The sequence below is a fragment of the Vitis riparia genome, chromosome 16 (assembly GCF_004353265.1).
Source record: "Vitis riparia cultivar Riparia Gloire de Montpellier isolate 1030 chromosome 16, EGFV_Vit.rip_1.0, whole genome shotgun sequence".
Taxonomy (NCBI): domain Eukaryota; kingdom Viridiplantae; phylum Streptophyta; class Magnoliopsida; order Vitales; family Vitaceae; genus Vitis; species Vitis riparia.
In genome coordinates, this window is record NC_048446.1 from 8,429,784 (window position 1) to 8,446,673 (window position 16,890).

A 16,890-nucleotide genomic window follows, 5' to 3' on the forward strand; every position below is an offset into this window, starting at 1 on the left:
TATTGAAGTCGTATTTCAAAGACATGGTCTTAATGAAATGTAGTGAATCGTGTCTTCAATACATGGTATGCATGAGATACTTTGTTGACATAAAATGTCATATGTATGAAAATATTTTTGAAAGCATCCTATTTTTATAAAATATTTTTTAAAAAAGTCTCGAGATTGAGGGGAGTGGGTCTTGAAAGACAAAACTTTTTTACTCTTTTTATATATATATATTTTTATTTTTGATTTAATGAGGAAAAAAGTGATAAAATCTACAAAATAACATTCCTCAAATATGAATCCAACCACGGTCATCGTGTTGGAAAAAATAAAAGAAAAATGACATTATTAAGAATTAGGTTTTAAATATTCTATTCTTTCCGTCAAAAAAAAAAAAAAAAAAAGAACAAAAATAAATTCCCAAATATTGTTATATTTTTTTAATCAATCAAAAAGAAAAGAATAGGGATGTTTATAAATGCTGTCCAGTCATCCTTAATTGTTATTTATTGTTTAATATTTTTATTGGCACCGTCCCAGAAGTACATATATACAATAGGCCGTTTTTCGCTGGGGTTTAGGGTTTAAGCAACGGAAAACGCAGACGCTTGTTTTTGTAGGATTTTCGCGTCCCAAAACTTAAAACCCTAATCCTCAAACACACAGTTCCAGTGCAACCATGGCTTCAACAATCGCTTCGCAGTTGCAGGCAATCAAAACCTTGACACTGTCCGACTCCGAAGCTCTCAAGAGACCTTTCACTCGACCCTCCATCATCTTTGACCCCAAAGAAGCCGCCGACATTGACATCGACTCCATTTTCGCTATTGCTCTATCAGGTAAGTCGACTCTATCCTCACTTCGTTCTCCGGAAAGTTTTTCCCGAGGGAGTTGGAGGTCATTGGCGAACGGGTTCTTGATGGTCTGTTTGTTTGGAAAGGAAGAAAAGGAGGGGAAAATTGGGACCTTTTATTTCGCGTTTTGTTTGGATGTCTTAGTAACATTTTCCCAAAAAACAAACATGCTTAACCGACAATTATGATTAGTATTATTCCCATCACATCCTCTTTGTTTTGTGAGAAAGTTTTTACCGGGAAAGTTGAAGATGGGTGATGAGTGTTTTTTAGTTGCAAAAGGAACGGAGAGGAAAATTGGAATGTTCTATTTTGGGTTAGTTTGTTATTGATGAAAATGGAACTTCTGAGGAGCTGAACAGAAGAAAGATAGTCGTAAAGGATTTTCCTCAAAACTTGACTGAAAAGGCACCATAGGTTTTCCTACTAAAATTCCATTGCTTTTGATGGATAATATTTCTTGGAAAATTTCCCAAGAAAGTTGAATATGCATGATAAATGGGGGCCTTAGTGCTCTCTTTGGGTGCAAAGATAAGAAAAGCAGAGAAAAATGGAATATCTTGTTTTCGGTTAATTTTGTATTGATGGGAGTGAAGTTATAAGGAATTGAAAAGCAGAATGAAAACGATTTGGTGCTTCTTTTTCTCAGTTTCCTCAACAACCAAACAGATTATTAAGAAAATAGATGTCAGTTTTAAGTGTAAAAGTGTTTCACAGAAATCAATTGAAAGGGTACAATAAATGTTTCGTATAATGTTGGTGCTAAAACATGGCACAATCAAGTCACTAAGCTAATAGGGCATCTAGGCTCTCAGTGGTGGTTTTTTCTTTTCTCTGAAGAGGCATAATAGATATTACATATCATTTTGGTTTTAATTTTTAATTTTTTTACCACATTTTTCCAGCAACCAAACAGGTAAAGGGAGTTTTTTTTTCTAGGAGGATGTTTTAGCCATAGAATTTTGTGGTAGCAAATGATCTTCATGACAAGGAATTTCTCAAGATAATTAGAACCTTAAGAAAAGCCTTCCTTTCCTGGGATGGAAGCAAGTGGGGCTGTAATGGTGCAATTTGTCTGTTTTTTTCTCAATTCAGCATTTCTTTTTGTTTGAAATTAATCTCTTTTAGGTCAGAGGTTTAAGAAAATCTGCAATTTGATTTTCAGGTTTAGAGGCTCTTGTGGGTGTAGATGAACGTTTTCAAAACTATAAAAATGATTTATTCAGTTATAAAAGTAGAGAATTGGATAGAGAGTTGATGGGCATGGAGGAAAATAACCGGATTAATGCATCGATTAATTCTTACTTGCGGTTACTTTCGGGACATCTTCAACTACCGTCCTCACTTAAGACACTTGAGTATTTGATACGTAGATACAAGTAAGTAACCTTCAATAATCCTTCACTTTTATGTATTTAAATTTTTCGGTGTTTTTTGTTTTGCATTTAAATATTTTTTTGGTGGTCTAATTTTTTTTTTTTTCGTTATTATTTTTATTTTGTTGAGATTACAGGATTCATGTGTACAATATTGAGGAACTGATTCTATGTGCTTTGCCATACCATGACACCCATGCTTTTGTTCGAATTGTTCAGTTACTCAACACAGGGTGAGGAAATTATAGTTCTTAGAATTTGGCATTGATACTCTAGTTTATGAATTTTTCATATTCTGATGTTTTATCTTCTTGTTATGTAGAAATAGTAAATGGAAATTTCTTGACGGGGTTAAGATCTCAGGTGCACCTCCACCTAGAAAGGTTATAGTGCAACAATGCATCTGTGATTTGGGGATTTTGGAGCTTTTGTGCAACTATGTGAGTGTTTGTTTCGCATCTTAGTTATCTGATGATCATCGTCTTGTTATGGTTGTAAAACAGTTTGAATTGTATCTAGTTGGCCTCTTTCACTATCTTGTCATGGATGTCAATGAATTTTGATTCTTTTGTCATAGGCATCACCTACAAAGAAATTTCAGCCTTCAAGGTCTGCGATCAGCTTTTGTACCGCTGTTACTGTTGAAATTTTAGGTTCTGTCATGACTGTGGACAGTGATATTGTGAAGAGGATTCTTCCCTTTGTGACTTCGGGACTTCATTCTGGTTCAAAAGGAGGTCCAGATCACAAGGTGATGTGAAAACTTATTCTTGTTCATATATAAGGTAGACACTATATTAACTGTGCCTTGTGTGGAAAATAGTTCTCAACTTAGATTTTTGATTTTTGATTTACATTTTCATAGCCGACTTTCAGCCTAACAAACAAAATCTTTCCTTATTGTTTTGAGAGTAAAGGAAGTTCTCGCTGTCCGTTGACCCAAAAATCAGTAACTGATTTATCCTCACTCTTTTGAAACTGGAATTTTAAGAAAACGTGAAAGGAATTGTGGGTAGATTTCATATTTTACTAACTTAGGTTGCTAGACTGTACGAGCAAATTCCTTTAGGCATGTGCTACTTGTTAGGAGTAAATCCCTATTTATGAGAACAATAACACACAAGAAACATAAAATAGATAGAACATGTACAAAATTTATAGTGGTTTACTCTTAATGTAAGCGCTACGACCACTTTGCCGCTGTGAATTTTCCACTATGATAAAAAAAATTATAGGGTGATTTCATGCCTTACAATAATCGTCTCTCCGTTGTTTCCCTCACACATGGCCCTAATATTTCCTTATGTAATGCAAAAATTAGGGCAGACTAAAATATTTATAGAATACCTAAAATAACCCTTTAAACAACCCCCCACCAACCTTACTGCGAAGGTCAACTCGTAGTCAAAAGGCCATATTGCTATAGAATTAGGCTACTCTTATCCTTGTTTACTCCTTTAGCTAACCAGACAAGGGATCGGTTGGCTACATGGGGGATGTCATAGTAGAGTTCCTCATAGAGGATTTCGGGCCTCTTTGAGTTGTATCCTCTTGGTTCTTGTTTTGGAATTGTTTAGATGTTGTATTCTGCTTTCTTCTTTTGTAATGACTTTGTACTCTTTAAAGGATAGTTCATCCTTTTTGTGCTTCAAATCCATCGACAAGGGTGAGAAATGGGAACCTACATTAGTGGTAGCCTATCAACCAAATAAGTAAATAAATAAATAAAGAATATGAGGTGTTGTAACAAACTTCTATGAGTGTTCTTATTTAGAACGGAGGAAGAAAAAAAAAGAGATTTTGATAGGGGTTCACTACTTACCTTACATAGAACTTGTTTGGACCAAAATGTGATTGTTGTTTGCAAGCCAAAAGTCTAGCCTGACTTGAAGTTTGTAAATAGGCTTTTTTTTTTTAAATTATTTTTTATATGGGGATTAGAAATCTAATAGGAGTGAGATTATTTGGTGGTCCTTTCCTACATCACCATGGAAGTAGAGGCCTTAGCATTACAATCACTAGATGAGGAGAATCATTCATATTTCTAAAGACATGGAATATCCTTTTGAGAACTAGATCCATGAATTAGCATTTGAATTCATCAACCATAGGGGAGCCATGTGACTTGGCTTTTTGTAGGGGTAATTGTCTCCTGTCTTATTTACTTATTTCATTAATGATTTCACATCAATACCTGTCTATTCTTTTATATCTTGTTTTAGTATCAATATTTCTTATTTCCTATTAAAAAATAAAAGATGGTAGTGAATTGGTGTCAACTCAGGAATGAGGGAGCACTAGTGCTATCTCTTGCTATATGAAGGTTGCAAATGTTGTTTGACTAATAGAAGCTCAAGAAGGCATCAAATTCAGCCCGGATAACTTGGAGAGAGATGTGTCATTTTTATTCAATGTACTCAATTTCAAGAAGACAAGTTATATAGAAATTTACAGTTTGGATTTTTGACATGTCAAACCTTTACCTTAAGTTAGTTTAAGATACATTATATGCTTTCACCTAACACCTTAAATTTGCAGGTCCAATTTGTTGTGAAATAGGGTATCTAAGTGTTGTTCTTTTAATAAATCATGAGTTGGGGCCTCACTGCTTGTTCATATCCTTGCATATATTGAGTCCACATGCAACTTATAGAGGTTGCATGGCAGCTTAGGGGTTTAGGCTTTGCTTAAGTAGGCTTCATACATATTGTTAGCTTATCACTTTGCAATTTAAGCTTTGGGGCCTGATTGGTAGCTTAACGTGTTGTTTTGCAAACTCTGTAGAGCTTTGAATAGAGCTTGTATTAGGAGGCTTGTTTACATACTAGATCATAAGTCTCATATGACATGGATTTCCGTTTCATGTTTAGGTTCATATTCATAATTTTGATTAGTTTTAAGTGACTAGTTGACAGATTTTATTGTTCTTTTTATAGGCTGGTGCTTTGATGATTGTTGGTTTACTGGCAAATAGAGTACCACTCTCTCCTAAACTAGTTAATAGTTTTATTCGCTCAATTGCTGAGTTAGCTGGAGAGGATGAAAGGGAATCAACTGACTTACAATGGTTCCGTATGTCGCTCATGGCCTTAATCAACCTTGTACAGGTATTACCAGTTAAAGTTGTTATTGTCTTATCATTTACATTTTTGTAAATAGTGGTCAAGGTTTTTGCTCTCTTTCTTCACTGTCTCTGAGATGTTGCTAATTTTCTTCAATTTTTTTTGCGTTTGCATTTTCTTGTTTGTGTAGTGTTTTTTGTTTTGCATTTGATAGAATCTGTCTTATTTTTCTTCTGATAATATATGTTCTATCAAAAAGTGGCTGGATGTGACAGTATAATAAAAATCATCTACAAGGTGGGGATATGCCCTAGAGTACTGTAAAACAAGTTAAGAAAAAGGGAAAAAAAAATTACTATAACTAATCAATGAAGTTGGAGTCTAGTTCCCATGAAAATTGTAAATTTGGCTTTCTATTGAAACCCAAGAAGCCACATTAGATGTCATGAGCCTCTCAGTATTGTAAATATTATATGATCCCTCTCCTTCCGGATAGTTTGGAGAGGTCATGGTCATTTTCCAAAGCTTTCTAAGTTCTATCGTTATTTTTAAAGCTTGTGGAATAGTATGAGAGAGGTCAATCCGAATCAATGAATGGATTTTTTATCTGTTGTTCACTCACAAAAGTTATACAGCTATGACACTGTTGCTTGCCCCAGTTTTTTTGGATGGGTAAAAGCAATTCTATTAGAAGCGCCAAAAAGTGCATACGATGTATACCATGCCAAAAAAGGGAGGGATACACAAAAAACCAACTGGCAACCCAACTAATCAATGAAGTCAAATAAAGACAATAAGTTGGAGCCAAAATGCACCCTGACCTACTCCAAGAACATGTATATAGAAGATCCTAAAATAGCTTGGTCTGTCAAAGCAAAAGCTTAAAAGGGTATTTGGTTTCTCTCCTTCCATAGGGTCTAAAATAAGTATAAAAGAGCTGCTTTCCACGTCTTCTTCCTTTTCTTCTATACAAAGGCACCTTGCCAGCTAAGGAGAGCATTCTTGATTGAGAAAGGCTTTACCCACTGTGTATTAAAAGGATGAAAGATAAGATGCTACAACATGATTGCCTTTGGACAATGAAGGAAGATACGATTTGCTGATTCCTTTTCACCTTTACACAAATAACATCTACTTGGTAGGCATCGACCCCTCCTTTTTGGCTGATCTAGAGTTGGAAAATTTTCTCAAACCGACCCCTCCTTTTTGGCTCTCATTGGGACCTAAGGATTCCACACAATACCTGTGGGGAATCCCTTTAGAAAGTGGCCTGCTAAGGAGAGAGTAAAATGATTTAACTGTAAAGGTGTTTTGCTTTGATAACCGCAAACCATGACATCCTCAATGCCCCTTTTGATCACTTGCCCTTGCAACCTTCTAAGCAACTCTTTCACCTCTCCCAATTCTTAATAATTTATTTGTCTTGTGAACATTGGATTCCAACAACCCTCTTCCCTCACCTGCTCCCAAAATTGGTCTACCTAGACTTCCTTATCAGAGGCCAATGAAAACAACTTTGGGAAAGCCTCAGCTAGAGAATCCTCCCCACACCACCTATCCTTCCAAAACCCCACTCTCCTACCATTTCCTACCCTAAAACCAACTATATTGTTAAATTCCTACCACCCGCTTTGAATCACCTTCAAAGGGTCCACGTTATAACCTTCCTTTGAAGCTTTAGAACACCATTCCCTCTCTTCCACTCCGTACTTCCCTACAATCACATGTTTCCAAAGTGACTTGCTCTTAGAAGCAAATCTACAACACCATTTTCCTAGAAGGGCCTTATTTAGAGTAGACAACTTTCTAATATCCAAGCCTCCATCCTTTTTATCCAAGCCAACTATTGACCAGGTCACTAGGTGAGGCCTACTTTGGAACTCTCCCCCCTCCCAAAGTAAGTCCCTTTGAAGCTTCTCTAATGTAAGGCTCACCTTACGAGGAATTACAAATAAAGACATGTAGTAGATTGACGGACTAGATAAAGTGTATTTTACTACAATCAATCTCCCTCCTTTTGATAAGTATTGCCTCTTACACAAAGCAAGCCATTTTGAAATCTTTCGTCCATTGCATCCCACATCTGTAAAGACTTAAAGGAAGCTCCTAAATGGAGGTCCAAATAAGTAGAAGGGAGATAACCCACTTTACACCCCACCACCCTAGTCAAATCCTCTATATTAGAAACCTCCCCCATTGGGATCAACTCACTTTTATCCAAATTAATTTTTAGGCTAGAAATCGCCTCAAACCACATGAATGCTCAACTCAAAGGCTTTGATTTTTTTGTGACACTTCAGAACACTAGAAAGCGCCTCCATTGCCACAATGAAAAGGTAAGGGGATAGAGGATCTCCCTGTCTCAAGTCTTTAGAACTTTGGAAGAAACTTGTAAGGGGTCCCATTAATCAAAACCGGAAAGCAAGCTGAGGAGATGCATTGCCTCATCCACTTTACCAACTTAGCTCCAAAGCCCATTTTTTCTATGGTTGCTAATAAGAACCCCCAGTTCACATGGTCATAAATATCATGACTACAATCATGACCCTACACATAAGAAACATGTTTGGAATTGCCTAGTTTGATATTGAGAAGATACGTAGTCAAAATTTGCAGTATTTAGGGGAAGAATGCAACTACAATGAGAATGCAAGATTTTTGGATCATTTTGGTTAGGAAGCTCTCTCATTTTTCCCTTCTTGAATTGAAAGAAAAACCAAAGGGAGAAACTCAAAATTTTAGAATAATGAAATTAAAATAAGAGGTAAGGCAATTTTTTTAACTTTTGTTTTTCATTTCTTTTGTTAAAAGCCTAGAGTGATCTAGTCGTTTTCCAGATTTCTGTTGGTTTTAGGTGTACATAATTATTAGTAATTTTAGTTAAAAGAGACTTTGGAATTATGTATATGGATATTTACAAATTAAAAAAAAAAAATATTTCACAAATTAATCTTATGCATAATTTGTAGATCATTTGAGTTTGAAAATTTTTCATTTTGATATTTACTGTTCTATTGGCTTATTTTTAAACGGTGGATCATTTCAAATTTAAGTCTGTAGGTTATGGTAATTTGCTCTAACTTCTGTTAAAGTCTTCACATTGCTCCTGTCCCCAAGGTGTTTATGCCAACTTTAACCAATTTCATTAATGCCATCTGGAATAAATTCTGCTCTCCTTAAAATTATATTGGAATACAGTATATGTATATCCTATTTATACACAATTGGGGATTAGATTCCCCTAAAATCTCACCTATTAATCAGAGATCTTATGCACATGTTAGCTGTGATTTGGAGGATAGACATGGACAAATGACACAACCAAAAACTTTGGGAGGAAGTTTATTGAAGCTATTGAAATGTGGGAAAAATTTTGAGTGTGTCCAAAACTGGAGTTTTATTTTCAAGCACTTTTGAGGGTAGTCAATTAATCAAATGAGCTAAACTTAAGGCAATCTCTCCTCAATATGATTTAGGCATATTTCAATGAAAAAATAAGGCTCAAATGATTTCTAATAGATGTTTATTTTTCCGTTTAACCACTCCAATTTGTAACGGGAATTAGTACATGAAGATTGGTTTATAATCCTTTCTTTTTCAAGAAAAGTAGATAACACCTAATTAAAGTACTTGGTGGCTAGCCAGTCTACGAAATCTATCAAAGACAAAGTGTGTTCCTCTATATATACTCTAGCCCAATTCACAAAAGTGTACAAAAAAATGGATTTAATATCTTGATCGTTCCTCTCAATATCATCGAAGACCCTCCTATTCCTTTCTTTCCAGATGGTCCACATCAGGCAGAGGGGGGCAGCTCTCCAAGCTTTCTCCCTTTTCTTGCCCACAAAAGATCCATGCCAACCCAGGAGGTTTCTTTTCACAAAGGAGTGCATCACCCATTGCACCCCAAAAAGGGAGAAGATCATAAGCCATAACATTCTGGCTTTCTTGCAAAACAGAAGAAGGTGATCTGTGGTTTCCTCCTCATATTTACACAAAAAAAACCTGTTGGGGATGCTCCAACCAAATCTCTTCAGGCGGTCAGTGGTGAGCAACCTGCTCCAAGCCGCCTCCCACCAAAAGAAGCTAGCCCTAATTGGAACCCAAGGCGTCCAAATAGTTCAGCCAGGAAGGGGGGCTTTGTGCCCCTTTAGAGTAAGCTATAAAAAGACTTGACAGAAAAAGTCCCATTCTTGTTCTCTTTCCACCGGAGCAAGTCATCCACACCTCTTCTAATGGTTAAAGGATGAGCTTGATAAGCTTTCTACTTCTCCCACCTCCCAATCATTAAGGTGTCTATTAAAACGAAGCCCCCAGCTACCCCCAACTTTGTCTTCCTCCCAAGCCTCAGCAACCAAGCCTTCTTTGTTGATGGAGAGATTAAACAAGATGGGGAAAACTTCTTCCAGATATTGATTTCCACACCACAAGTCCTTCCAAAACTTCACTCTAGTGCCATCCCCTATGATGAAGCGGGAATGAGAACGAAAGTTCTCCCAACCATTTCTGATGACCTTCCAAACCCCCACCCCTTGTCGGTCTCTTACACCTTTGGAGCACCATCCCCCCTCTTGACGGTCATACTTACTAGAGATAAGTTGCTTCCATAGGGACTCATTCTCATTAGCAAATCTCCACAACCACTTCCCAAGAAGGGCCCTGTTAAAAGTAGCTAGACTACGAATGCCCAAGCCTCCTTCCTTTTTAGCGGCACAAATAGCCTTCCAACTCACCAAGTGAGGTTTATTCTCTAAGGCTCCACCGCCCTATAAGAAATCCCTTTGGATCTTTTCAAGCCTTGCACACACCCTCTTGGATTGCGACTTCCCATGGAGTTTCCAACAAGTCTCCTTTGCTTGCCTCGGTTTTTTGCAATAGGCACACCATAAGCCATCTTTGTTGATTGGTGATCTGGACACTTCACTTCCTCTGTAATTGTTGTTTGACAGTATGGAGTTTGGCCTAATAGTGACAAGAGCTGAATCTTCTGTTGTTGGAGTGTCAAGCATAACACTTCTTCTTTCTTCTTTTGTTCTTATAATGGAGAAGACTTCATTTAGGGGAGGGCGATCTTCTTTTCCAAGGACTTGAACCTTGACTTGATCATATTCCACATTAAGACTCACCAAGAAATCAAATATCCTTTTCCTTTCAACAAATTTGAGCATTATGGCAGCATCTTCATTGCACTTTATCTTAATATTCTGATAGTAATCTAATTCTAGCCACAAGCTTTTCATGATATTATAGTATTTAGTGACAGAAAAAGTACCTTGCTTGGTAGCACCAATTTTGGTCTTTATTTCATAGACGTGGGCAACATCTCTCACTTTGGAGTATGTTTGCCAAACAACCTCCCAAATATCTCTAGCCGTTGTCAAGAACATGCACGTTCCCCTGATTTCTGGTTGCATTTAATTCCACAACCATGACATAATCATTGAGTCCTCTTCATCCCATGCAATAAACTTTGGGCTGTCTTTACTTGGAACAGGTCTAATTAGATGACTCAGTTTTCCCTTTCCCTTAAAAAACATTCGCACCAGTTGAGACCACACCAAATAATTGTGGGCATTGAGTTTGAATGAATTTTGTAGATTTTGATATTCTGCAGAAGGGTTATTGCTAGTCAGATTGGATGATTTCTGATCCATTGGACATATGGGAGCAAATCAGAAATAATTTTTGTAAATCTGAGAGAGGGGAAAATTTTACGAGACTATGCAGGCCAAAAAATTTGAAGGAAGGAGATGGGCATCAACAATTTCTGTTGCTAGCAATGAAGGCTGTACAAGTGCAGTGAAATTCTCAGCAATTAAGGCTAAGAAAAGAAAAACTTAGGGTGCAAAAGAGAGCACTAGCTCTGATACCATGAAATAAATTTGAAATAAATTTTGTTTTCCTTAAAATCGTATTAGAATACAATATGTATATCCTATATATACACAATTGGGGATTAGATTCCCCTAAAAACTCTCCTATAAGTCAGGGATCTTATTTACCTATCTTCTATTATCTTATAATCTCCCACATAAATCATATTTTACCAAGGGAAGAAAAGGAAAGAAATAAATGCAAAATTATTTAGAATCTGTCAACACCATCTTCTTCTGCATTTGCCATTTTCTCAATTTCATGTATTTGTTTTATGGATGCTTACCTTAGTTGGATTTGATTTGCTAGTTGCAATCTGTCGAAATATTACCAAAGAAGGCTGTGGAGGTTCTAAAAGAAATCAGGTAGTCCTTTTGGCCTGAAATATATATCAACAATTACGGATTTCTTTTTTATATATACATTATTCTTTTTGATATATATGTTATGTGTATGTGTATAATTACTTCTAATTTTTTTAGTATTTCTTTATTTTTTCAACTCTTGAAGGGATCTTTCTGGGCTTCTTACTGGACTGAGCAAGGAGTTCAATATTGAAAAATTCTTGGCTGTGTTCTTGGATTCCCTGGTTGATTATAGGTATGAATCTAATTACGATTGTTTAATCCTTCCTTGTAGATGTGCCTCCTCTCTTCTTACTTTTTTATCAGTATCTGATCTGCTACATATTGCTCTACAACTCTTGTTGGTTGCAGTTCTTCTGATGATCTTTGCCATCGTGCTTTGATATCAACAATAGAGTCAGTCCCTGTGAAGGGATTTGTTTGTCGTATAGTCTCGAGGATCCTTCAATCCTGCTTGAGATTATCGCAGAAAATGGGTGATTCAGTATCACCTGAATCTGGTAATATTCATTTCATATATTTTCACAATTAATATTTGCTGTTTTGTTGTTAGAGAAAGATTTTTGATGATTATATACTTTTACTTTCATATGCTGCAGCAGTTAGATTTTATCAAATATTCTATTTTAACTGTCTACAACTCAAGCTTTGACTTATTGCAATTCTGAATAATCTTAGGAAGCTGGGCTAAGCAAATTTTGGTTATTCTTAATAAGAACTATCCATCTGAATTACGTGGAGCAGTTCACCAGTTCCTGGAGGTCTGTTGGCTGACTGGTCTCTCTCTCTTCACTTTATATAGATATATATACTTCAAAAAGTTCTTTATCCTTTTTTTGCCATCTTTTATCTTTTCCTTCTAGGATTCCAAAATGAAATCCAAGAAAGAGGGTTCAGTATATGACAAGCTATGTAGAATATTAGATGGGAACTTGGATATGTCACTGGAGATATCAGATTCAAAAATTTGGTTTTCACTGGAACATCCAAAGGTATCATTTGGCAGCTTGCTAAGAATTTGGGTGTGTGTGTGAGTATGTATGTAGTTTCTTCTTCTTAAACTATCTCATTCTGATTTATTTTCACAAAGTCTAGTATGTATCTTTGTTATTTTTTTTTTTGATAGGATAGTATGTATCTTTGTTATTTGATTTATATGGTTTACTTCTGGATATGATGTAAACTTTATCTTTTATTTTTTGTGTGATGTAGGCTGAGGTTCGACGTGCTACAATTTTGGATTTGAATAAACTTGCTGTTCTAAAGCACAAGGAGGTTGATTCACAGGTAATATTGTAGGTTTTTATTTTATACACTCACACACAAAGGTAACAGAAATTAGTAGGGACTGGTTTAATGGTAGCTAGGCTTTTAAGCGGTAGTATGAGAATCATAAGTTGGAACATCAGAGGATTGGGGTCTAGAATGAGAAGGGGTCTGTCAAGGATTTTCTCCATCATGAATCTCCAAACATAGTGATTTTTTCAGGAAACAAAGAGAGAGGTGTGTGATAGGAGATTTGTGGCTAGTGTGTGGATAGCTAGGAATAAGGAGTGGGCCACTCTACTAGCTTGTGGGACATTGGGAGGGGTATTAATAAAATGGGACTCAAGTAAATATAGTTTTCAGATTTGGTGTTAGGATTCTTCACAAATTCGATTGAGTTAGTTTCAGATGAATATGGTCCCAATATTTCCACTCTTAGAAAATACTTTTGGATGGAGTTAGTGGATCCTTTTGATTTAATCTGTCCGATTTTGTGGTGCGTGGTTTGTTTTTGTTTTTTTTTTTTTTTTTTTTTGGGGGGGGGGGGCGGGGGGGCTGTTGTGTTTAGGGTGGTGGGTGTGACTTTAACATCATCAGGAGAATTTTAGAGAAGATGGGTGGTTCAAATGTAACTCTTTGCATGAGAGATTTTGATGAATTCATTCAAGAGATATTAGACCATCAAAATATCAGACTTTAGAGTTTAAACATATCAACTATCAAAATATCAGACCTTCGACATATAAGCTTCGTCACAAGCCTATAAAAGATCATAGCTAAACTGCTTTTAGGTTGTACCCGAGGAGTCCTTCATGAAACCATCCACATTTTCTTAGGAGCTTTTGTTGAGGGAGACAAATTTGACGTTTTAGACCACACACTAGAAATGAAGAGGTTTAGTACGAGATAGAGGTTTTTTTTTTTTTTTTTTTGATCAATATGTATGAGATGGAGGTTATGGATGAGGGAATGCATGTCTTCAACAAATTTTGTTGTCTTGGTAAATAGAAATGCTAAAGGATGATTTAAAAGCAACTAGAAGTTCAAGGCAAAGAGATCCTCTTTCCCCTTTCCTTTTCACCATTGCAGCTGACGTTTTTAGTAGGATGTTAACAAGAGTGGTGGAGAGAGGTATTTTGGAAGGGTTCCTAGTGGGGAGGAGCAAAACTAGGGTGTTATATATGCAGTTTGCAGATGACACTATCTTTTTTTCTTGTGCTGGTGTGGGAGAGTTGTAAAAAATCAATTTAGGGTGTCATCCCATGGTGAAGTATTTTTTGCAGCTTATCTTATTGATTTTGGGTGCCTTTCTTAGATCAATTTAGACAAAGTAAGTTGCTAGGAATAAACATGAGTCAAGATCAAATCATTAGATTGGATTTTCTGCTAGAATGTGAAGTTTATGATGAAAAAATCCTCCCGTATTTCTTTACATTCTGATTTACAATACATATATACAAAGAATGAGATCTCCTAAATTAGGCTACTTATAAAAAAAATCCCTAAAATCAAGCAATTTGATTGCAAGAGTTCTATATGGAAATTTACGTAAGGTTCCTATCTGGAATTTACCCAAATTCTTGGCATTAACTTGGGTAAAAGTGAGCTGTTCTTAGTGGACAATGTGGAGAATATGAAGGAGTTGGCTTTTGAGGTTGGTTGTAAGGTTGGAAGTTTACCCTCCACTTACTTGGGGATGCTGTTGGGTGCTCACTTCAAGTTTGTGGCAATTTGGGATGGAGTGGAGGAGAAATTCCTTAAGAGACTGGCTATGTGAAAACGTCAATATATTTCTAAGGGAGGGAGAATTACCTTGATTAGGAGTACACTGTCCAGCTTGCCTACTTAATTTATATCTTTTCTTCAATTGCCAAGGGGGGTCAGATTAAGGCTGGAGTAGATTTAGAGAGATTTTCTGTGGGGAGGTGGGGCTTTAGTCTGGAGACCTCACTTAGTAAGATGGGCAACAATTTGTCATGATAAGAGAAAAGAGGGTCTGGGGGTTAAGAGCCTTTCTACACTCAATAAGGCCCTCCTTTGCAAATGGAGTTGATGCTTTGCGAATGAGAGAGGGGCTCTGTGGAACCAAGTAATTAGAGGGAAATATAGGGAGGAATGAGGAGGGTGGTCTTCTCGGGATGTAAGAGAAGGGTATGGTATAGGGTTGTGGAAAGCAATTAGGAAGTTTGGGCACATAGTTAGCAGTAGACCTTTGTGGTGGGGAATGGCCAAAGGGTGAGTTTTTGAAAGGGTACTTGGTGTGGGGATGGACCTTTGTGTGTTTCCTTCCCTTCCTTGTTCGCTCTAGCTGATCCAAAAGAAGCTTGGGTGAAGGATGTTTGGTCCGGGACAGCAAGAGAGAGAGGGGGGGGGGGGGGGGGGGGGTGTAGAGTTGGAGCCCTTGCTTTACTAGGTCCTTTAACGATTGAGAGATGGAAGAGGTGGAGGGCTTTCTGTTACACCTGTGTGGTCAGAAACTGATCCTGGAAGAGGAGGATAGGGTGCAGTGGATGGAAACAAAGGATGGAATTTTCTCGAGAAAGTCACTTTACAAAGCCTAGAGCTAGGTTCCTTAGTTTTGTTTCCAATGAAGAACATTTGGAAGTCGTGTGTGCAGCCAAAAGTAAGCTTCTTTGCTTGAGAGGCATCTTGGGGTAAAGTTTTAACCTTGGACCAAGTTAAAAAGATGGGATGAGCCTTAGCAAATAGATGTTATTTTTGTCAAGTGGAAGAGGAATTCATTGACCACCTCCTTCTTCATTGTGAAAAGATAAGAGCATTGTGGGAGATGCTTCTCACTCTTTTTGGAGTGTCGTGGGTGTTCCCGTCGTCGGTTAGGGAAACCTTATTGGGTTGAATTGGTTTCTTTGTGGGAAAGAAGCACAAGACTGTTTGGAGAGCGGGTCCTCTTTGCATTTTTTGGACAGTTTGGAAGACTAGGAATATCGCATTTGAAGATGAGATGCTGTCCATCCAAAGGCTGGAAACTTTTTTTCTTAACTCACTTTGGTCGGAGACTACTTTGTTTATAAAAGATGGCCCCTCCATCTTTGTTAAGTTCATTGATTGAGTGGGTTCCCGTTGAGGGAGGGGATATTTTTTTGTACATCTTTATGGACGGTTTTTTGTTTTACTTGTAAGGGGGGTGAGTATTTCCTTTTCTATTTTGTACATCTTGAGTCGCTTTTTTAGTGCCTCTTTGCAATACAATACTTTTCTTACTTATTAAAAAAAAAAGGAAAGAAAAGGGTCAACTTTTACAAGAAAGGAAAAATATGGTAGGAGAAATCAGATATATATGAAGAAAAATAATTGCTAATTTCTTAGCTTATTCTTCTAACAATTTCAATGCAAAGGGATTCTTTGGTTAGGATTTGGGGAGGGAAAAAGACACCATCTTATAAGTCCAAACGGAGTGTGCATGTGAAATGAGGACGGTGGGTGGGGCTTTGGGAGGATATCTTTGAGGAATAGGGTCCTCTTAGGAAAGTAACTTTGGAGGTTTCCTAGGGGAAGTACAACTCTTTGGCATAAGGTTATATCAAACATTCATAGGACACACCCTAATGCTTAGGATGCTGATATTTTAGTTAGGTAGTCACATCGTTGCCCTTAGAAGACCTTTGCTTATTTTTTCCAAGATTTTTTTAGTCATTGGGAAGATTTGTTTGGGTTCTCAATTTCTTAATCTTTATAGTGGTGTGTCGATTAGAAATGCTCAAATGAAGTGCCAAAGGACTCTCTTGTTTGTACCCTTTTTCACTGGACTCACCAACGTATTCAAGAGGGTCTTGGTTCCTTGTTAGATTTTATTGACTGGATGTGTGCTAGTGAGAAGGTGTTTTGTTTGCTCTTTTGAGGTGTTCATGCTTTTTTTGGCTCCCTTTGTATACCTCTCGTGTCCTTGGGGTGTGCCCCCTCTTTTTGTTTGATGTCTTTAATATATTCTTGGTTGCCTATCAAAAAAGAAAAAAGGAAAAAAAAAAACGAAACTCTCTTGTATCATGTATTGTTAGCTTCACTTCCTTTTCTTGCTTGGAACTTTAACTTTCAACCAAACCTCATTGACTTGGAGGTAGAGAATCCTAAGAGTCTCTTATCCATT

The 16,890-nt window shown here is 36.9% G+C and overlaps 1 protein-coding gene across 1 annotated transcript in view; it reads left to right on the top strand.

Moving 5' to 3' along the window:
* The first annotated feature begins 553 nt into the window (after nucleotides 1-553).
* The window catches only part of LOC117933954 (uncharacterized protein At3g06530), a 77,624-nt gene continuing 61,287 nt past the window's right edge, over nucleotides 554-16,890 (top strand). Inside the window, exons 1-12 of the mRNA XM_034855540.1 lie at nucleotides 554-827; nucleotides 2,008-2,221; nucleotides 2,356-2,451; nucleotides 2,541-2,658; nucleotides 2,796-2,969; nucleotides 5,155-5,325; nucleotides 11,464-11,519; nucleotides 11,665-11,754; nucleotides 11,871-12,019; nucleotides 12,198-12,280; nucleotides 12,383-12,511; nucleotides 12,732-12,806. Of these exons, the coding sequence (XP_034711431.1) occupies nucleotides 668-827; nucleotides 2,008-2,221; nucleotides 2,356-2,451; nucleotides 2,541-2,658; nucleotides 2,796-2,969; nucleotides 5,155-5,325; nucleotides 11,464-11,519; nucleotides 11,665-11,754; nucleotides 11,871-12,019; nucleotides 12,198-12,280; nucleotides 12,383-12,511; nucleotides 12,732-12,806 (1,515 nt within the window). The 5' untranslated portion in view covers nucleotides 554-667. The remainder of the gene's footprint in view (nucleotides 828-2,007; nucleotides 2,222-2,355; nucleotides 2,452-2,540; nucleotides 2,659-2,795; nucleotides 2,970-5,154; nucleotides 5,326-11,463; nucleotides 11,520-11,664; nucleotides 11,755-11,870; nucleotides 12,020-12,197; nucleotides 12,281-12,382; nucleotides 12,512-12,731; nucleotides 12,807-16,890) is intronic.